At 40.3% G+C, this 21,275-nt stretch overlaps 3 protein-coding genes across 7 annotated transcripts in view; 2 read left to right on the top strand and 1 right to left on the bottom strand.

Moving 5' to 3' along the window:
• The window catches only part of adamtsl3 (ADAMTS-like 3), a 90,559-nt gene extending 83,656 nt beyond the window's left edge, over window positions 1–6,903 (top strand). For all 5 annotated transcript variants that reach the window (XM_028956533.1, XM_028956531.1, XM_028956532.1 and 2 more), the window contains 7 exons: window positions 301–414; window positions 834–1,046; window positions 2,129–2,312; window positions 3,153–3,357; window positions 3,635–3,744; window positions 5,222–5,436; window positions 5,676–6,903. In XM_028956533.1, coding sequence (XP_028812366.1) covers window positions 301–414; window positions 834–1,046; window positions 2,129–2,312; window positions 3,153–3,357; window positions 3,635–3,744; window positions 5,222–5,436; window positions 5,676–5,794 — 1,160 coding nt within the window. In that variant the 3' untranslated portion in view covers window positions 5,795–6,903. The remainder of the gene's footprint in view (window positions 1–300; window positions 415–833; window positions 1,047–2,128; window positions 2,313–3,152; window positions 3,358–3,634; window positions 3,745–5,221; window positions 5,437–5,675) is intronic.
• A 4,194-nt stretch (window positions 6,904–11,097) lies between these two features.
• On the bottom strand, window positions 11,098–14,216 carry saxo2 (stabilizer of axonemal microtubules 2). Its single transcript, XM_028956761.1, has 4 exons — window positions 14,063–14,216; window positions 13,443–13,622; window positions 13,117–13,319; window positions 11,098–13,041 (listed from the first exon to the last, which is right to left on the bottom strand). Exons 1-4 carry the CDS (start codon window positions 14,098–14,100, stop codon window positions 12,104–12,106), a joined length of 1,359 nt encoding a protein of 452 aa, XP_028812594.1. The 5' UTR covers window positions 14,101–14,216; the 3' UTR covers window positions 11,098–12,103.
• Window positions 14,217–14,271: 55 nt separating this feature from the next.
• Window positions 14,272–21,275, top strand: part of efl1 (elongation factor like GTPase 1) — a 62,951-nt gene continuing 55,947 nt past the window's right edge. Inside the window, exons 1-11 of the mRNA XM_028956598.1 lie at window positions 14,272–14,326; window positions 14,753–14,853; window positions 14,953–15,020; window positions 15,686–15,770; window positions 15,840–15,973; window positions 16,756–16,893; window positions 16,979–17,193; window positions 18,375–18,498; window positions 20,276–20,355; window positions 20,512–20,648; window positions 21,026–21,148. Coding sequence (XP_028812431.1) covers window positions 14,763–14,853; window positions 14,953–15,020; window positions 15,686–15,770; window positions 15,840–15,973; window positions 16,756–16,893; window positions 16,979–17,193; window positions 18,375–18,498; window positions 20,276–20,355; window positions 20,512–20,648; window positions 21,026–21,148 — 1,195 coding nt within the window. The 5' untranslated portion in view covers window positions 14,272–14,326; window positions 14,753–14,762. The remainder of the gene's footprint in view (window positions 14,327–14,752; window positions 14,854–14,952; window positions 15,021–15,685; window positions 15,771–15,839; window positions 15,974–16,755; window positions 16,894–16,978; window positions 17,194–18,374; window positions 18,499–20,275; window positions 20,356–20,511; window positions 20,649–21,025; window positions 21,149–21,275) is intronic.

Raw genomic sequence — 21,275 nt, 5'->3', positions numbered from 1 at the left:
CCAAGCCTGCTTGCTGACTAATGCATGCTGCTAGCGGGGCCTTGGTAGCAGAAGGGCCGCTATCCAAGTTGAGCGTGGGGCTTGAGCCCAAGGCTTGCTGCATCAGCAAAAGTGAATTTTCTGTTTCAAATATGCTATTGTTAGTTTGATGCTCCTTGGTACCGCATTAGCAGAGTATATATGCAAATGTTACATGTATAAATATTTTAACTTCTATTCATGCAGCATGAATTGAAAAGGCTACAGTTATTGAAATGAAAATTGAACTTAATCTGACTCCATTTTTTTTCTTGTTGCCAGGTTTGAACCAGGCACCACCTGAGGTCTCTAGAAATGGCAGCTATAAGAGAGTACTTATGGCATCTCGGATTCACACCAGCGTTACAGTCAGAACAGGAGAAATCCTGCGTATAGGTACAAAAATGCTGTTGTGCAGCAATATCCAGTCTGTTGAATTGTCCTGTGCCAATAGAAATTAAATGCGCAAAATTGATTATGAGGATAAATTATACATTTTAATGCATAAACTGTTTACTGTGATCTGTCCAAAAAGATGCTAAAAAGGATTAACACCATTCTCTGTCTGGCAGCTTGTGGCTGCTCAGGGCAGTAATTTAGTTGTGCGTGTAGCAGTTGTGGCTGTTAGTGTTGTGATGCCTTATTGGGTGAGTGTGTCTAATGGTGCTGGATGCAGATGAAAGCGATCCCCCATGGGGAGCGGACTGAAGAAGTGCGGCTGTCTGTGCAAGAGAGCCACGCTTTTCAGAAGTAATAAGGAATGACTGGCGGCCCCGTTCTGCCCCCATCCCTTATCCAGTTCTGTTTCTCTTCAGGGTGTCCAGTCGTTCCAAACCACAGAAAAGCCATTAAATGGTACTTCCAGAACCAGACGGTTGAAGAAGCCCAAGGCTTGCTGCACCGTTTGCTGGTTGGAGGACGAGTTCTGGAAGTGAACACCCACCGCGGGAAGTTTGCCGGGCAGTACAGATGCCAGACGCGAAGCGACGGCCAGCTCCACTCAGCCTGGATTCAGGTCAACCTGGAAGGTCTGATTGCTCACCAGACCCGCATTTGGCCAGACATGTAAACACACATGCTCTGCCTCCCTGGTTTCTTTGAACTTTATGTCCAATCGGAGCTTAGCTGCACAAAGTAAATAAGCATGATGGCCTTTGTGCTGTCACTGTTCATTTTCCTCATGTGTGTGTGTGTGGACACAGCTGGGACCTATCTTTAGGCCTTAATTAACACAGTCATATTATCAGGCTTTCTGCGGATCCTTAAAAAGTCTTAAACATCATTAACAATTGCTAGTAATTCTTAAACCCAGAATTTAAAGGTCTTAAAAATACTGGAAACCCAATAAATCAAACGAAACAAGCAGTCAATCTGTCTGTATTCCGCCAGTCACTCACAGGTTTACAAAGTGCAGCGCACGCATGGAAATGACCAGGGGCACTGGAAATGACAAGCTGGCCATCACAATGCCACAATCGCTCCGCAGCAAGCAGCAGGCACATCTCGCAAAATGAGCGTTTGAAAACCACGCACTGAAAAAAAAAAACACTTTTTTGGCCCTTTGACAAATGTAGTTAACAACCCAGATGCAAGGTCTTAAATTTGATGAAAGTCTTACATTTGGCTTCCTTAAATCTGCATTGTGTAATAAACATATTTAGAAATATAATTTTTATCTGAGGCAGCATTTTGAAACTTTAAAAAAAAAATGTATTTGCTAAGGTGGGAGGCTCTTGAGAAATACCATATTTTTCTCTCTGAAATGCCATGTCCTTTTGGAGCTCATGGGCTCTATCTTGATCAGACTGAAGTTTTGAATGGCAGAAGGGAATAATTGGGTGATCATGTATAAACTCTGAAAATGCTGCCTCAAGACAACTGATTCCATAAAGTCCAGTATGAGAAAAGCATTCTGAAATAAACCAATGCTCTTACTAAATATGAAAATGTGTGCATGTTAATATGCAAATACAACATAATGCAAAAAAGCACTTTTATGATTCCTTCCTTTTTCACATTAGCATTTGGTTTTCATTTCTGCTCTGCTTGAAATTCATTGACAATTTGATGGGAAAAAAATGGTTCTGTGGCTGTGTGCATGTGTGAGCAGAATTCAGATGGCGTATGGCTGAGTGGACCACCTGCACAGCCAGGTGCGGCAACAGAGGAACCCAAACCATGAAGCTGCGTTGCATCAGCCCAGACGGTGTGGAGGTGCCTCCCTCCACCTGCCAGCATCTCCCAAGGCCTGTGACCAGCCCTCGGGCATGCAACTTTCATGACTGCCCAGCTAGGTCTGTATATTCTGCTGTTCCCTTCTACTGTCCCCATTCCAACTGGCCTGAAATTGTAGATCCATTTCAATGTTTTCAAGAGGAAACTAATCCAAGACCCAAGTGAAAATGCCCTTGACTCTGATTTGCAGCCAAAGATTTCTCCCTGAAGAAGCCCATCAGTCAGTCGTTTCTTGACAGTTCTGTTTGCACAGTGGCTACACAAACCCTCCACAGAACAACATGAATCAGCCGCTATTGTCCTGCAGGGGCCATTGAATCTTTTACTCTGTACCATATGAATACTGTACTTCATCAATATCTGCCTTTTCAGATAAAGGTCTTCTGTAGTGTAACTGTAAGTGTTGTATCATATGTGCTTCTTGAGCAACTTGGACTCCCAAAATATAATATTCTTCTAGGATTAAGTATGAATATATGAACACTGAGCCTATAAAAATAGTAGTTTCATTTGGGGTCCATTCCCATGCATTGTGCTCAACCAATCAGCTGAGTCTGTGGAACTCTGCGTCCTCACAGAGCTATCAGTCGGGGATCTTCACACAAAGGTGCTCTTTGTTGCTCCCCCTGTTCGTTTTACCAGGTCTGAAAGGTGCTTTGTAAAGGAGCTGACACCCGAAATGTCCAACCTCTGTAAAATTAGCTTTTGAAAAAACAAACCAGATGTAGGGGTTTGGTGTGTAATCTAGCTCAGGAATGTGTGTGATTATTGCACTGGTAGCATTTGGTGAATTTTTGTGATAAAGAAAAAAAATCTAATAGGATTTTACGGGTTAGGACTATTCTTAAATGCTGGGCATAAAAGAAGGTTTTGATTTGCCTGTGTGTCTTGCCTTGTAGCTGGGTTACTACTGTCTGGTCCAAGTGTTCCACTTCCTGTGGGCTGGGCTTCAGGCAAAGACAAGTTTCCTGTCAGCAAATAGAGGCCGCGGGAACGGCGAGACTCCTGCCGCCCTCTGCTTGCAGAAGTTCAACTCGACCAGTGATTAGAGAGGAATGCAGCTCTGGGGCCTGTGCAGAGTGGATCACCCGTCCTTGGGGACAGGTGAAGAAACTTTAATTCTTAATTTACATCAGGTGCACCCTTTTTAATGTATAATTATTTTTGTCACCCAGAATGTGATCTTTATTGATTTTTCTAAATACAGAGTATGAAATGGGATCTCACAGTCATGTTTTAACTCTAGTGCAACAATTTATGTTCTGTAACCATCATTTGAAAGTGCTTTTCAATACCGCTCAGTAATAATGAACCACACTGATAAAGAGTATAATTTTTAAGTGCAGTTGATGTTAAATCTGCACCTTTTTTGTATTTATAGTGTACAGGACGATGTCTTGGTCCCGGCGTAGCAACTCAAAGCAGGACTGTGATGTGCAAACATCTGAACATCTCATCTACCTCCAGGACAATGTGCATTTCCAAAGAAAGGTGATGCCACAAAGCAGCCACCCCCCCAACACCTATTGTACACAATATATTTGTGTGAATTCATAGTGTCCTACACGATGGTTGATATTGTTTGAGTGACAATCACTTTCACGAATGTGAGAACCAACCCAAACCGACAGAAGTGGGACCTCACCAAGAGATCTAGTAGAGAGGGAGAACTTAAGTGGACCAAGATATGAACCCTTAGGGATCCCTGTGGAGAGCCTGTGTTGGGCAGCTGTGCACATCACCTTAAATAATCTTCTAGGTAGGAAGCAACCCTTTGGTGTGCCAAGTCATGGATACCAATGAAAATGGAGTCATGTGGTAGACTTTTAAGGTAGTACTAGTCTAGTGGTTAACACACTCGCCTATGAACCAGAAGACCACAGAGTTACTGGTTCAAACCCCACTTACTACCATTGTGTCCCAGAGCAAGACACTTGAATGTCTCCAGGGGGACTGTCCCTGAAAGTACTGAATATTAGGCGCTCTGGATAAGCGTGTTTGATAAATTCCGTAAATGTGATTGTGTAGAATTGATGCTCACCAGAACTTGTGCAGTTATTAATATGGGTGGTGATGAGAGGGAGCAGGTCTGGAGCACTGTGGGGAGGATTGGATCCAGTGGGCAGGCGGTTGGATTGCACAAAGAAATGACTTGCAGGAACACTTCTGATGCTAGGTTGAAAACCTTCCAAGAAAGTCCTCTGTGTGTAGCTTTGGATTTAGTTGTGGGAGTGAATGTCCTAGAGATTTGCAAAGTTTTCAACAAATCTGGCAAAGTCTTCAGCATTCAGGGAGGATGGAGCAGGAGGAGCCTGTGGGTTCAGTAATGATGAAAAGATGTTTGTGAGTACACAGTAACTACACAGTAACAAAGCTTTTCTTTGAAGGAGGCAGCTTCAGATGAAAATTTGAAATGAGTTTCAAACTGTGATTCTTAATTCCCTTCAACAGCTACACAACATAACCATGAAGCAGGATGAGAAATCTTTCTGTATTTGGAAGATAGAGGGAAGAGAAAGAGGACATAACATTCTGCTCTTCACAGTAATGGTGTTTAACAAGGATGCATGCCACTGTAAAACTGGCTCATCATTAGATATTCCTGCAGGACAAGAATCTAAAGCATGTGTCCAAACAACCGCAAAATCACAGAGCCGCCACAGAATCAAACTTATGCCGTTGTCATTTCAGTTGGCAGATCTGAACACCACTGAAAACTTGTGATATGAGCTGAAGAGTAGAGTGCACAGGCCAGGACCCTGAGTGACCTGGAGAGACTGGTCCTAGATGCCATGGCTATAGGAGAGGCTCAGTGCAACTAAATATTATGTGCAAGGGTAGCCAAAAATTTATGTGTTTTTGTTCAAAAAGATCATTTAAATAAATCAAAGTGAGGAAGACTATCTGTTGAGGGCACAGAATCCACCAGTGAGCCCTAGGAGACGGATGCTCTGCTCCCTTTTCCCAGGCCGCTGTCCGTGCGGAACTGCTCATCAGAAACGTGTGACGTGCGCTGGAGAGTGTGGCCGTGGCGGCCGTGTACAGTAGCTTGTGGCAGCGGCTTCCAGTCCCGCAGGGTGGAGTGCGTCAACCAGAAAAACAATAAGACATTGTCAGACGTGCACTGTGCCTGGCAACGCCGTCCCATTACCTGGCAACACTGCAGTGTAACCTCCTGTGGCAGTAAGTCTTTTTACTCTGACTCCAGCCTTGAAGTTGATAACAAATTATATTGCCGTTCATATAATATGTTTAGGCAGGAGGTACAACTACAGTTTCTAGTACAGTTTTTTTTAAATGAATCCCGGACCCGTAGTTCTTTGAAGTGCATGTCTCAATCACTCTCTAATGGTCTGTTTAGCCAGTGGAACATTGCTTTGGAGCTTAAAAAGCCGTTTCCTCTTCCTGTTTGCTCTGTTCAGGTGCATGCAAGGACACGAGTGGTTACTGCGCAGTGGTCAAGCGTTTGCAGCTGTGTCTGGTGGACCTGTACAGACAGAGGTGCTGTGAATCCTGCACAGCGAACTCTCGCCCCATCTAGTGTTCACGTCTGAGCACCGACTCTTCTGGTTAACCAGATAACAAACGGCCTGGCAAATTCAGACACACATCCGCTTGTGAAGTAGATCAAAATGGTCCTTGTGTCAATGTTGTATACAGCGTTGTAAATATTTCATTTACATTCACACAGCTTGTATAAGTACCAATTCTTATATATTCTGTTAATGACAGTCAATGTATATCCTGCTTCACATTTCGTGTGTATGACAAACTCATTGAAAATATATTTTTACAAAGATTTCTCATCTGGGTAATTTCATTCAAGTAAAAATGTTTTACTACTTATTTTCCCACTTAATTGAGGACTAATTCGGTCTGGATTTAGAAACACACAAACGATTGTTTAGGACCATTCACATGCGTGATGGATATATATATAGCTTTACTGTACAGAGAGTTTGGCCTTTTGGTGTACCAGTATTCTGTGAAAATCTACACTTGCATATAGCAGCCATTAGTATGTAAATGGGAAAGCAAATATTTTATACTGTATTCAAGATTGTAAAATACAAAGAAATAATGACGCTAAATGCACTAATTCATTACACAAAACATTTATTGTATAATGTCTGCTAATTTTTCATATTTTGAAGAATGTTATGAAATGCTTTGGTTGCTGTAATTTTGTGTGCCATAAGTTCAAGTGGGTCTTTAATGTTAACTGTGTTGTTACAATGTACTGCGAAATATTGTGAAATATGACATGTAAATAATGTGTTTAATGTGCAATATTGTACATTAAGTGTACATTTTTTGACTATTTTCTTACTTTATGATTGTGTTGTCTTTATATATTTAATTTAAGAAGTAATGTGTGTGTGATGTGTATTATCAATAATAAGTCTGTCTGGTTTTATACGCATGAGTTTTAAATGCGAATGTATCCAGTACATTACATGTGCCGTGTAGCAAATTGAATTCTTGCTTCTGTCTGTGAGCCACTGCTGCTTATGCCTGCCTGTGACATGACTAGGTGACGGAAAATGAGATTTCATGTCCATAGCTCATTACTCCAGTAGGGCACGCTCTCATCACAGACAGCACAGGAAAATAAAAACTTTCAATAAAGATCTTACATTGGTTACATTACATACATTTTCCTAAGTTGAATATTGATTTTTTGTATTCATGCATCACAAGATAAAATGTGGAGTAAAAATAATTATCACTCAGCCATGAGATTGGCGCAGCGCTTCTCAATTAATTTCTGTTACGCCCCCTCTAGGAAGAACTAAATATACCTTACCGGTGTGAAATGTCTGTTTCCTTGCTACAAAATGCTTTTTATGTTACCTTTAAAAACACATTTCGAACCTGCCGATTATTGTCCCTGTTGGCATGCCATACTGGAGTGGAGGCGCGGTGGATGACACCACGGTGATCTTATAGTAAATTTACGTATCATTATTATTATTACTACTACTTAATAGGTTTTGCTACACAGTTAAATTCATGTAAGCTTGTTCTTTTTATATTAAGACACAATAATACCAACTGGTTTTTAGAAAAACATTTTTTCTTCCTCCTTTTGTGGTGCCCCTAAATGAATGGCATAGTCACAATAAAGCCAAGCACTTCATATGTTTCATCATATTTCCTCATCTTATCTTTTGGGAGACTTGCATTTGTTCACTGTAATTGATATACCCTGCGTGCACTTATTCGGTGCAAAAAACCTACTCTCTGTGGCAAAAGAAACATGTGAGTCACACGTGTCACACGTGCCCACTATTTGAGAAACCCTGGATTAGAGGAACCAGAGTGTCAAGGAGAATGCAGTAAGCTAGGACAGGATTTCAAAACTACAATATCTGGTTTTCACTTCAGCACAATTCTTGCCCTGTTTGAAACAAACCACAAAAATGCACATATAACGGTGCTTTCACAGTGAAAAGAACAAATCAGCAAATTATACAAACACTGCCATCTCTGTGGGCCACCTTCGTCTTGATCCAAGATTGGTTCCAGGATTTGGGGTAATCATTTCCCTCTTCTCCTCTCACTACGACACCCATGACTGAAGATCCAAACAGTACAACTGCCATTAGCCAAATAACAAGCGATAGTCAACATAAATTGTTCATAGACCTGTTATCTTCTGTTGTTCATGCGAAATGCTACTTTTTGTTAAATAATGTCATCAATGATATCACTAAACTATCTGTCCTTCTTAACATGGACTGTCTGGTCATACGTTGACACATTAATTGTGTATATATTGCTTGTGTGATGTCCATATTGTGTATGAACAGGGAAATCCACAAAAAAGAATCAGGGTTGGATAATGGGTGCAATTTTAAATGTATTTTATCTTGTGTAATATATTATTATTTGTTAATTTTTTCCTTTTACTTAACTTTTTTACTTTTTAGCCTTTGTCAATGTTATCAGACTAATATTACATTTACTGCAGCAAACCATGAGACTGTGACTGCAATTCAGTTCCATATTGCAATATACGATTTCAACTGGATAAATGCCACTTGTTTACCTATCAATAAAAACTCACATGAAATTACTAATTACAAACTTTCTCAAAAACAGGTACATTTTAAGAAAGGAGTACATTTTAACTACGAGTTCTCCATATCCATTGTTACGTTGTGACATCAATCAAACTAATTGTAAAATGTGTGGGGTGCTTTAAAGAGAGCAGGGAACTTAGAATTTAGGTGTGGTGTTTGGATAAAACTCTGTGAAAAGTAATAAACCTGCAATAATAAATTATTTTGCGGTCACCATCACCTGACAACGAGACGTTGGCCAAGATTTGAAAATCAAACTAACATTGCATAAAAATAAAAAAAAACATTCAATACATTTATTTACAACATAAATAACCAATCACCGATACAAATTTACTGGCAGCGAACCATACGGAACAGATATTTATTATATACCAGAAGTTTGTGTTTGCAGATCTTTATCGCGCAAGATCAACTCGACTGAAATGGTAGAAATGAATTTACACCTCTACTGTAGAGCTGTGTCTGGTCAGCTTGTTTCAGAAGTATTTCACAGTAATGAACATCTAGAGAGCAGTGGATGTTGGACAGTGAGAATAATGATATTGTACAATATACAATATTTTTATGCTAAATATTGAAGGATTAAAGGAAGGAGGTCCGTGGGTAATGGGGTGAGACTGTATAGTCAATGCATGTGTGAGTTTAAAGTGGTTATGGTGTAAGATGGGACGTCACGGAGCCATGACATTTCTGTGCCTTTGTTGTGCATGGAGATTCAACACCTCCGTTTTGCATGTCCCAGACGGGAGGCACCAGGGGCGTGATGTCAGAAACAACAGGTTCTGATTGGTCTGTGACAGCTTCCTGTAGACCAGGGGTATAAAGATCTGTTCACATGTGGGGAAGGGACTTCACTTTCTTTCCCAGCTGCCTTTCTATCGAAACCAGATTTTCCGGTTTTCGAGTCTGCTCTATCCTCTCATTTTTTCTCCTGGCTATTCTCTCTCTCTCTCTCTCTCTCTCGTTACTCTTTCTTTTCATTTTTGTTTTTTCTGTAATATTGGTACCTTTTTACATACAATATTCACATGTAACTGCAATAATAATTTACTGTGTTAATAAATTAGAAACTGTTCATTTTTTAACCTCTATTGTGCCATGCCTCTTTCTGCCAGGTAACATCGAGTTGGAGTGGTTTGAATACAGTGCTTTTGTGGAGCTTTTTTCCCTGTTCTCTACCCACTTTTTACAGCGGCATTGGGGAAAAACTGTTCTTTAGTCTGTTTGTCCAAATGTTTGTCTTAATGTGTATTGATAGCTTTTAATGTATATTGCTTGAAATTCCAATCCCCAACAGTTGAATGTAACATTACAGTTTCAAATGTGTTTGAAACAGAATGTTAGGGAAATTCATTTTAAGTTATCCTTTAATGATTTAGATTCATTTACCCATTAACTATGATCCTTTATTCATTTCAATTTACTTGTATTCATTTTATTCAACTGTATTTCTTTAACCAGCACATTACCAGCTACTTAATCATGTTTCATATATGAGTGTCACATTAATCATGTCACCAGAAAAAACATTATCCCACTACCACTGGCTTCCTTATCCACCCAGATGCACCATTGATGGGGTCTTCACCAGATGGGATTGTGTATGAATTAGAGGTGGGCATAGATAAATTTTCTTAATCTAGAGTAATCTCACTGTAATCTTGGAATAAATCTAGATTTATTAAAATGTGGTTTGATGTGGTAATTTTAAAGTTCGAAGACTCGTTCTCACCCCCTACAGTGCAATTCGGCTAGGTATACATCCGCGCTAAAATATCAAGGTGAAAGTCATCATAGTGTAGAGGTTCTTCTTCTGCGTTGTGTAATTTTTTTATTTCGTTTCTTGAACCACAAATGATGAGCTGACACCCAAGAGATTTTCTGTGCAAAGTGTATTCTGTACAAAAAGCAAGGTCGCATCAGAACATCGCGTCACACATCGTGTCTTTCTTCACCTCACTCTCTCACAACTCACGCCATGTGTCCAAGAGAACTGAACATTAACATAAAGCATTCACAATTTACAATACTGCATTCCTGTACAAAAAGCAAGGTCGCGTCAGAACATCACGTCACACATCGCGTCTTTCTGCACCTCTCTCTACAATATACAGTATTAAAAGAACATAAAAAAGTATTCACAAAATGACACACATGCAAAATATTCCTAATATGTACATAAATTAAAATGAAAGAAATTACTTTTTGCACACAAACCCCACGCACCTCTCACAACTCACGCCATGTGTCCAAGAGACCTGAACCGGGTCTCAAGAACAAAATAAATGTCTTTAGGAAATAAGAAACTAAAAGACACAAGAAAGAAGAAATATACTTATAAATCTAGTGTAACCATTTAACTCTGACACAATAGCTTGCGCAGTATAGACCCAGCTCCCAACCCAACTTTGTGAATAGATTAATGGCGATATTTTTTTATAGCCCGATAAGAGTCTCACGTTAACGCAGCACGTTTTAATCGCCCAATAAGAGTCTCACGTTAATGCAGCACGTTAACGCCGATAACGGCCCACCACTAGTATGAATCAAAGGAGCAGCCAGTGTTTGGCCTTCTTAAAATTAAATGCCCAAATGTGCAGAGCTATGTGGACTGCCAATATATTAAGATCAGTGAGGGCACACACATTGGAACCCATCCTTACTTCTGGCCGGTCCTGGGCCAAATGCTCCTTTCTGGCATTGACTGGTGTGATGTTGTGTTTAATCAAAGGAGAGCAAATGATAAAAACTATTGAAAAAGTTTCAATTTCCTTTTTATTTTTACCTCCACACGTCCCTCTAGTAACAAATATTTATGTCAAAACACATCATAGACACACTTCAACTGTGAGAGACTGAATATAAAATCCAGGAAATCACATTGTATGATTTTTAAAGATTGTATTTGCATATGGTGCAGAAAATGTGTATTAAATTCTTTGTAATGTAACCTTGGCAATGACAGAGGTCAAATGTTCTGTAGGTCTTCACCAGGTTTGCACACACTGTAGCTGGTATTTTGGCCTACTGTCCCATGCAGATCTTCTCAAGGGTTTCCAAGGCATTACCAGGGTTATGCTTCTCCAGCCAGGGATATCCCAAGATGAATGGGGAGATGGCCAAGGCGGTGACAAGGAATTTGGATCTATTCCTGTTGGTTGTTGATAATGAGGTGGGGTGAAGAGATCTGAAGGGTGATGCAGCCAAAGGTTCAGGCCCAGCTATCCACAAAAATGATGGAGATGGACTAGGACGATAACTTTGTCGATACTTCCAGCCAGGCTGTTTATGAAGTTCTCTGCTGCTCCGGACTCAACGAAAAGGAGCAGGATCATCCTATCTGCATCGGTTCCCATGCTAAAGCTTGTCCAAGTCCCTTGTTGGATTGTTAGCTACATCAGTTAAAATCAGGTGGTGTATACAACCAGTCTGCTCATTTAATGACAGGTTTATTGTGTGTATGCATATAAGTGATTGATAAATAAATGACATTGTTTAAAATATATAATGGGAAATATGTTTAAAATATATAATGTGGAATAAATTGTATTTAGGAAAAAGGTAATAAAATATATCCCTAAAATTGTATATTGTAAAGCCACATAATTATTCCACAATTCAGAGTTGAAAAATAGATCCTTTAGAGATAATTCAATAGCTCACCGTAAACATTTCTGAGGGTAAAAGTTCAATAAAGCATATATCTTATATTTTTAGAATATGATAATTTATATGAATGGTTTATAAGATGTTTATGCTTGTCAAGCAGTTTTGGTTGTCGATTTACGGAAGAACTTATGACCTAGCTCATCACTCTCTTCAAAAGTATAACCTGGTGGGGAGTCAAAACTGGCTGGACACACAGCAATTTTCCTTGGAGTGAACTCCGAGCGATACATGGTGGTGTTTTCCATTGGTACATCTTTGTGAATTGGTGTATTAGCAGGCTTCAAGCTGGAACTTGGCTGCAGCTCATGTGGAATATAGTGAGCTCTGAAGGTTGTCAGTGATTCCATCTTGCCAGAAGACTGTTGGAGCTGTTTTTGTTTCTTGATTGTCTCCGTTCTATGAGTAGCCCATGGTTTGAAGTCTTCCTTCGTGGTAGTATTCCCCTGGAAAGGAGCTGATGATCTCACCTGGTGCTGGAAGGGCTTAGCTAACACAAAGGGCTGAACACTGTGCCTAATGTACACCATTTGAGAGGTGGTGTTCAGGTCCATGGGTTCCATTGGACTTTCATACTCCACAGACTTACGAAGCTGACGTAAGGCGACTGGCCACTGTTGGAAACGATCCTGGAACTCAGTGCTGGCCTTAAAGGGAATTTCTGATTGCCCCTTGGTATATTCTGGCTTGCAGCTCTTGGTAGTCTGGCCTGGCAGACCTTGATAATCCTGTCGCTGAGTGGTCATGTTCTGGAGGGGCTGGCTACTGGGTCTGTACTCTGCAGTAGCTTTAACAAACCTTGCCTCCAGTGGATGGGCCACATAAGACAGTTTGTTGCTGGTAACACCATCAAAAGGAGCTTCTGAGGGCTTCGCTACATTGGATGGCTTGAAGTTCTCTCGAGGCACCAGACCCTTTGGAACAAACTCTTCTTGGAAACTTGTTAAATTAGCAAACGTGGCAGAAGGAGGGCGGTATGTTAAATCTTTCTTCAATAGCTGTCTTCTCTTTATTTCCCACTGGCGAAAATCATCTTGAATGCAAACAAAAGTTGGTTACATATGTTTAGGGAAACAGACTGCTTTATGTTATCATACAATATCAGTACCTTTGTAGGTGGGCAAAGTATCCAGTTTTGCTGACTCTACACGCACCCTTTGTTTGGGTCTGGGATGAGCCACTGGTTGAATTTCATAGGAACTGAAGTCCTGCTTGTAGGTGGTTCCCAAATCTATCTTGCCAGGTTCAGGCCTATACTCACCTTGCTGTCGGCCAGGCCGGCTTGTTACCTCATGAGGAACATAGTCAGTCCTCAAAAATATATGAAATGAATAAAGTTACAGGTTTCATATCTTTGCTCCAGAGCTTATGAAAGCTTCTTTTTATGAATTAAATGGGGCAAGGGGAAAATATAGTGAATAAGATCAGAATTACTTGAATGTTGTGTTTCCATCCATTCTTGCTTTGTTACCCTGATATTCTTGCTTAGGTTTTAGGGTTTTGGGTGGGCTTTGTCCTCCATAGGCAGAGTATTTCTCAGAATATTCTGTGACAGAGCACACTTTGCCTCCTTTGCCATAAAGACTTGTGGACTGATGAGGGCAGCGGTGGCGGCTGTGGATAAAATGTGAACCATCATCAGCATGTTCTCAATTCTGTTCTTAAGGCTCAAAGTAGTTCACATTTATATATGATTACTGCAACAATAATATTTTTTGAGGGGGAAATTGTTGACTGCAGCTGTTGCTTTGAAATGCAAAGAATATATTTTTGAATATATTTTCGTTGATTAATTATTTGTTGTTAGTGGCATTTGTCTTTCTATCAAAATGCAATGTCAGAACTAACTCAATAAAAAAGCCAGCTGTCAACAACATTGTTTTTTTGTGTACCAGTTCACCGCCTTTTAATGTTTTAAATAAGAAAAGCTACTAAATAAAAAATATTCAACCGGCCATCAGCTTACATTTATTTGATTTTTTTTGTTAAGAGCAAGGAAAAAGTGAAGTAAAAAAAAAAAAAACTTCAATAGATGTCAACGTTGAAAGACTCACCCACAAGTGCATATTTCACAAATACAGCGACGAGTCATTTTGGAAACTATATATATATGTATATATATACTATATATATATATACAGTGTGATTATTTTGTCCCTGGCTGCATGCGGCGGAATGTAGCGCGGACGCTTGACGACAAGCTTTACGTAACCGAGCAACCGAGTCGAGTTGGAACCGCCCGTTACTACGCAACGACGCAGCGTTTACGTGCCAAGTGCAAAGTTCACGTGTCGTCACTTCCTGGGTCGCCCGAAAGCGTGAGTGTCTTCTCGCAGCGGGCTCTGTAGTTTTACACGGAACTTTTTTCTTCTTTAAAAGAGCGCCTTTCTGCTTGTGACCGCTTGCGTGCCTGACATCGCGATAAAGCTGAAAAAAGAAAAGGGAGAGACCCCCCGGACCCGTGTGTTGTTTGCATTGCTAACCCCCCCCTTCAGCTGGCTAGCCTCGCTCAGTGCGATTCTATCACGGTTTATCACGGACGTGACTCGACAAGCTCCGAACCGTCATATACCGGCAGGCCGACCATGTCACCCCGACATTTTACTGCACGTGCGCTGTCTTTAAATAAAGAAAGTGCCCCGTTATTTCGTCGGTGTGGGTTTTTTTTCTGTCTCAGCTTCTGCAGTTCCATAATCGATTAATAAAGAAACATTTGTGACGTTTGTGCTATTTCGGATGTCCAGGTGACCAAGCATGGGGCATAAAAGTTTGGCTACAATCATTGCACTGCAGAGGAAAACAACGAATATAAGGAATCTTTGCATTTTGGCTCACGTAGATCATGGTAAGTGTAATGTTTGCATTTTTTACAGTTTAACTTTTCTCCACATGCATAATAAACAACATGTATAGTCGTAAGGAACTTACATTAATATGTGTGCAGGCAAAACAACGTTGGCAGATTCTTTGGTTGCCAGCAATGGAATCATATCCAGCCGCTTGGCAGGAAAAGTGAGTATGAACTTATTACTTTAATTATATGCAGCGTACGTTGCAATATGTTACATGGACATGAAACAGATTTTTGTTCAGTGGTGGAATAAAGGATGTTTATTTAAATTAAAATATGTTGAACACCACCTTATTAAATAATGTAGAATGGCTTTTAGAAAAATTATTTAATAGTTAAAGAGCCATTATCCAGAGCACCTTACAATCAGTAGCGACAGGGACAGTCCCCCCTGGAAACACTTGGGGTGACGTGTTTTACTCAGGGACAAAATGGTAGTAAGTGGGGTTTGTCATGTGCCATACTGGGGCAGTGCCATACCGGGGCATACTGGGGTTTGTCATGTGCCATTTGGGGCAGTGGTGGCCGTAATCAGAAGGTTGCCGGTTCGAATCCCGATCCGCCAAGGTGCCACTGAGGTGTCACTGAGCAAAGCACCGTCCCCACTCACTGCTCCCCGGGCACCTGTCATGGCTGCCCACTGCTCACTCAGGGTGATGGGTTAAATGCAGAGGACAAATTTCACTGTGTGCACCGTGTGCTGTGCTGCTGTGTATCACATGTGACAATCACTTCACTTCACTTACTGGGCTAGTGTATTTGAAATCAAACGAAAGCCACTTTTGTAAATAAATTTGCTTGATGTTCTGATGGTTTTTTTTTTTAGCTGAGATATTTGGATAGCAGAGAAGATGAGCAGATAAGGGGCATTACTATGAAATCCAGTGCTATTTCGCTACACTTCCCCTTAGGTAAGACTGCAGTATCTTCATGCTTGTTCATGGTGACACTGATTTGACTGTCAGCTGCCTTGTTCTCAGGCATGAATGAATACCTCATCAATTTGATTGATTCCCCGGGTCATGTGGACTTCTCCTCTGAGGTGTCGACAGCAGTGCGACTTTGTGACGGGGCTATTGTCATCGTGGATGCTGTGGAAGGTGTTTGCCCACAGGTATCAAAATTATTCTTATATTGTATTTACAGTTTTCCAGATTACACGAAAAGGCCTTATAACCCCATTATTCTCTTTCTGCCATGCATATCCATAATGTTTGCATCAAAATAATGTTTTACACATATACTGTGCACTCATACCCAATAAAGGTGTTATTAATATGCTATACAAAAAAATCACTGATTGATTAAAACAAAATGTGAGATCAGTGTCTTTTTTTTAAATATTGTAATCCATTTTTTGAGTAATACATTATGTGTGGATTTTAAAAATAGGATATGTGAACATTTTAGTACTCAGAGTTCAGTGGTGGTTCAATTTTTAGTCCTAGACTTAAAGAACTTTAATGATTGTACCCTTTCAAAAAACCCTTTAGGGCAGGACTAAGCTTAATCTCCGAACAAGAAACTGATACCATTGCCATTTAAAACAGAGCACCTCTTTATGTTAATTATTAACGAAGCTTTTAAAACCAAGATATGTCACATACATGTAAGATAATTCAGGAAAAGAGTGTAGATATTAAGGAAAAATGGGAACTGCAAAAATGAGTTAAAGGAAATATTAAGTTACAAATAAAAACACATTTTTATTCATATTCGTCAATCCCAGTCAGTGAAGAGACAATGATATAATTTGCATAGATTTTTTTTGCCTTCTAAAATATGTACTTTGTTTTTTTTCCTGTGGCAGTGGATGAATATCATAATGGGATTTTTCATGATGTAAAGCAATTCATATTTTATTATTTGCTGATATGTTGTTTATCTTTCTTTTAGACTCAAGTGGTTTTACGACAAGCTTGGCTTGAGAACATCCGCCCAGTGCTAGTGATTAACAAAATCGACAGGTTAATTGTAGAGCTGAAACTCACTCCACAAGAAGCTTACATCCATCTCAAGAAAATATTAGAGCAGGTAAGAGTCTTCTCCTGTCTATAGTCTGCTACCTGAAATAGTCCAACAGTTTTCATCTCATACATTTTTGTGCTTAATCTCATAGGTGAATGCTGTGACGGGCACTCTCTTCACCTCTAAAGTAATGGAAGAGAGAGCAGAAAAGGAGTCGGAGAAGCAAGGGCCCTATGAAAACAGCGGTGGAGAGCAGATTTATGACTGGAGTGCTGGACTGGAAGACACTGATGACTCGCACCTCTATTTCTCTCCTGACCAAGGCAATGTGGTGTTTGCCAGTGCCATAGATGGATGGGGATTCAGGTATTTTCTTTTGTGTGTTCATATAAATGATTATTTTGTATTTTGTATGGCATCAGTCAGACCCGGAAATTAAATTAAATGCAAAAATTAAATTTTAATGTCTGCCTTTATGGCTATCGTGCATGCTGTTTAAACGTCCACAAGATGGCACTGTCAGCACGGTTTTAAACACTTGAAAGATTACGTCTAGCAAGCTAACAAATCTATAACTTTTTATTCCTCTAAATTCCTCTATTGTTATGGAGAGGTTTTTCATCTCACACCTCTCATAATAACACTTAATGGTAATAAGTGAAAACCATGATGAGTGAATTTAGCACTTAAATACCAAACCTTTTGATTTTGAGTATGATTGGACATTTTTATCTGTTGAAATATTAAAGCCCTTAGCATATATTTTCTAAGTGAATGCAGGGCTGTAATGGATTTCATTTTGAGAGTTAAAAACTTGTTAAGAGCATGTACATTTGCATCAGGATGCTGCTTTGTTCCAGCCAGCTAATTACTGCTCTGATACTTTAGCTGAAGTCAGCGAAAGGCCAGAAAAGCAAATCATTTTGTTCACTGCGCCGAAATTGGCTTGCATAATGACCGCCAGAGACAGGGTCCCTCCAGCATGTTGGATGCTTCAGGTAGAAAACAGTGCAGCGAGGCCTAGTTTCAAGGTCTTCTTTGTTATTTTGGTTACAACAGTCTATAAATAAAGCATAGAAATCATGACTTTGGTGTTTCGTGTAGTCAAAAAAAATAATAGAAAATCCTACCCTTGGGGACTGAAGATTTTTCCTGGAAGTAGGAGTGCAGTGTAATTTATCCTTAACGATTTTTGTCAGTGAACATTTTCCTGCACAATATTTAGCATCTTTAAAAGGATGGTGTCATTCATTATGAATGGTATTTATGCAATTTATAAATACATTTTTGGCAGCATGGAGGTGACAGACGAATCTCATTTCTACTCCCACGGCATATTAGCATCAGCATTACAGCACAAGTTTCACGGATGGGCTAATAGACTCCACGGTATCCCCTATAAACATAAATATAAAGAGGACACTAAATGAAGTTCAGAAAGTAATGCTGGGCTGATAGGGAAACACGTGAAATTCTTCAGAGCACAGATATATGCTCCGGCATGATTACTGCAATGACAGATGATGATATGTGTGTGTCTCCTCCAGTATACACCAATTTGCTCAGATCTACAGCCAGAAAATGGGCATCCGTGTTGAGGTTCTACTGAAGACCCTGTGGGGAGATTTTTACCTTAATGCCAAAGCGAAAAAAATCATGAAGGGGGCTCAGGTAGTAGCAATTTCTTTAAAAGAAATATTTATTATTGCTTGTCATCCACATTTAAAGGTCTCCTGGCATGAAAGTTTTACTTTGTTAGATTATTGAACATTAATACGAGATCCACTAGCCTGTCTATGGTCCTGAAGTGGCTAGAAATGGCGATAGGTGTAAACAGCGCTTTGGCCGTTCTGTTTTGCCATTCAGAGAGCAGTGAATGCCTGCACACTTCTATTGGCCACTCTCCTCCTCATCCCACCTCTCTCCTCCTCATTACCATTTTAAAGCAACAGACACATCCTGGGGAAATCTCATTGTAGTTCCGGCTCAAAGTGGCTGTAATTCTGCACCATGGTTGAATTTTGCAAAGAGACTTCAGATACAGTATTAGAGGACCACTAAAACCTATATAAAATAAAAAAATGATGTCTTGGGACCTTTAAATGAGTGAATCAGAAAAACACACTTCATTTAAAAACACAATCATTTTTTTTTTTTTTTTACTGCAGCATTTTATTGCATTTTAATATATGCCTTTTGGACAGAAACTCAATATTTATACTGTGAATATGTGTCATTACATATGTCATTACACAACAGATTCCACTGACTGGAGGATGCATTGGTGTATGATAACTGCCTTAAAAACTGCTAAATAATGATCAGCCATCACCTGGCACACATGCTTTATTTATAATGCCAAGTTTTGCAAAAACATTCAGCCAACATCCAGAAGAGTGGGTTAGAGTTTTGGGGCCAGTTTCAAAGGCTGGGCATCTGAGGGTCCAAGCTGGAGCAATGTCAGGAGCCAGCAGTGAGGAGCAGGGGCCTGTCAGTGTGGGTTTGGCCATGCTGAGTGAAGGTCTAACTGCGCTGCAGGCAAAGCTGGAGAGAGTGTTTTGACAGCCGCACACCTACACTTTTGTCACCGCTCCGCGTTTTGAGTGCTATTTATGGCAGTAACGATAGCAGAAGGCTCGGCTCGGCTGTGGTAATGGACTCCACTTTACTCTGTTAGCCCCCTCTCCATTCAGTGGGTGGATGTAGACGCTCACACATTAGCAGAGGGGGCACTGTTATTAACCCAATCTACTTGTTTGTATTACTGTTTTCTGATGAAGGTATTTGCAAGAATGCAACGACCCTCCTTAGAACACTCCATTTTCTTTCCGCTCGGTGTAAAAACGTATTTCTTTTCAGAAAGATAAGCATAGCAGATGTGTCCTCATTTGAGCAGACTGTCAGATGTTGCTTCCCAGACTGATCAAGCAGAGAAACGCTCATGCGACCAGGCTGTCCTTGACACTGGGCGTCCTGAGTGCTTGACCGCGCCCCTTTTCAATTGATTTCTTTTTGAAAATGGGGGTGTGTGGTATTCCAATGAGCTTCTCCGCAACATTTTATTCCAGCTGACTGATTCAAGTGGAGACTTTGGACAATGCCCCTACTCACCCCTGGTCTATCCAATGATGTCGCATAAGCCGTAGTCCGGCTGGGTGGGACAATAATCAATAAAAGGCTCCACGCCATCCTCATGCAGTTCTGGCCAAGGTCAAATAAAAGACCAGCAACCTCCAGCAATAACATGACAACAACTAGAATAGTGTGCTCTTACAAATCTTGTTCCAGGCAAATTACTGTGTGATTAATGAAGGCAAGTTGCCCCTCATAAGCATGGAATATAAATGATAGGTCTGAGATTTGTGTGTCCTGTGGCTAGTGACTGGGTTACCATGCTTGATTTTCTGTTTCCCTGTCTGACTATTAAATGACTTCATCTTTTTTACAGTCCAAAGGGAAAAAGCCTTTATTTGTCCAGCTTGTGCTTGACAACCTTTGGAGTTTATATGATGCCATTGTCATGAAGAGGTAAGGTTATTTCATCCTATATCTTGATTCTCATTCTGCTAATTAGAAGGTCACTACATATATTTTTAGCTTCATACCTGCTGTTCATTTCTTAATTCTTAAATTCTTAAATCTGATCATTTCACTCTGACAATGTCCTCATATGCTTCTTTTCAGAGACAAAGAGAAGGTGGAGAAGATGGTGGCATCATTAGGGGTCAAAGTGGCAGCCCGTGATCTCCGTCACTCTGACCCTAAAGTGCTTCTGAGTGCTGTTTGCAGTCAGTGGCTTCCAGTTTCCCAAGCTGTCCTCAGTATCTTTCTGCAATGGCGTGACAGCGTTTCACACTCTTGACATATGGTGTCAAGATATGGTGGCCCAACTGTCTTAAAATAGTTCCTGTGTTGAGTAATTGTTAGTACCTTGTAATGATGATTAATATATATATATTTTTAATTTGGTTAAAATGTTCCTTTATTGTATTCTTCAAAAGTCTCTGTAGACCTCTGCATGTCTTCTGTATGTCAACTTCTGAGTGGTAGAAATAACTTTTAACATATTCTACTTCTACTTACCTATTGGCAGGTATGTTGTTGCTGATATAGTTTTGGCGGAGGAATCGTATGGGGTATGTGAGAAGTGTGTTCATGTTTATTCGGAATGATTTTCTTCCTGAATCCTGGCCATCAGCAATGGTGTGCGAGAAGCTGCCTAGCCCTTTGGACGTGGCTTCAGAACGGGTGGAGAAACTGATGAGTGTTGGAGCACGACGGTTCGACTCTCTGCCCGAGAGAACCCAGGAACTCAAGAAAGGTATGGCACTGCAGAGCTAGAGAACAATTTGTACTGCCGTATTTAACCAGTCACCTGATAGCTCTTTACCTGATCGAGTCGAAATTCCCTTCAGGGCAAAGCCATTCTTTCTTAATGATCAATAAAA

The sequence above is a fragment of the Denticeps clupeoides genome, chromosome 16 (genome assembly GCF_900700375.1).
Source record: "Denticeps clupeoides chromosome 16, fDenClu1.1, whole genome shotgun sequence".
Taxonomy (NCBI): Eukaryota; Metazoa; Chordata; class Actinopteri; order Clupeiformes; family Denticipitidae; genus Denticeps; species Denticeps clupeoides.
The sequence above is the reverse complement of the archived record's forward strand: the minus strand, read 5'-3'. Positions and strand labels throughout refer to the sequence as shown.

Bases quoted from the DNA above. Each gene is read 5' to 3' on its own strand.
- saxo2 (XM_028956761.1), bottom strand. From the start codon at position 14,100: ATGACTCGTCGCTGTATTTGTGAAATATGCACTTGTGG. The intron at 13,623-14,062 runs GTGAGTCTTTCA...TTTTATCCACAG, and splicing joins TGTGAAATATGCACTTGTGG to CCGCCACCGCTGCCCTCATC. The intron at 13,042-13,116 runs GTACTGATATTG...TTTGCATTCAAG, and splicing joins TACTTTGCCCACCTACAAAG to ATGATTTTCGCCAGTGGGAA.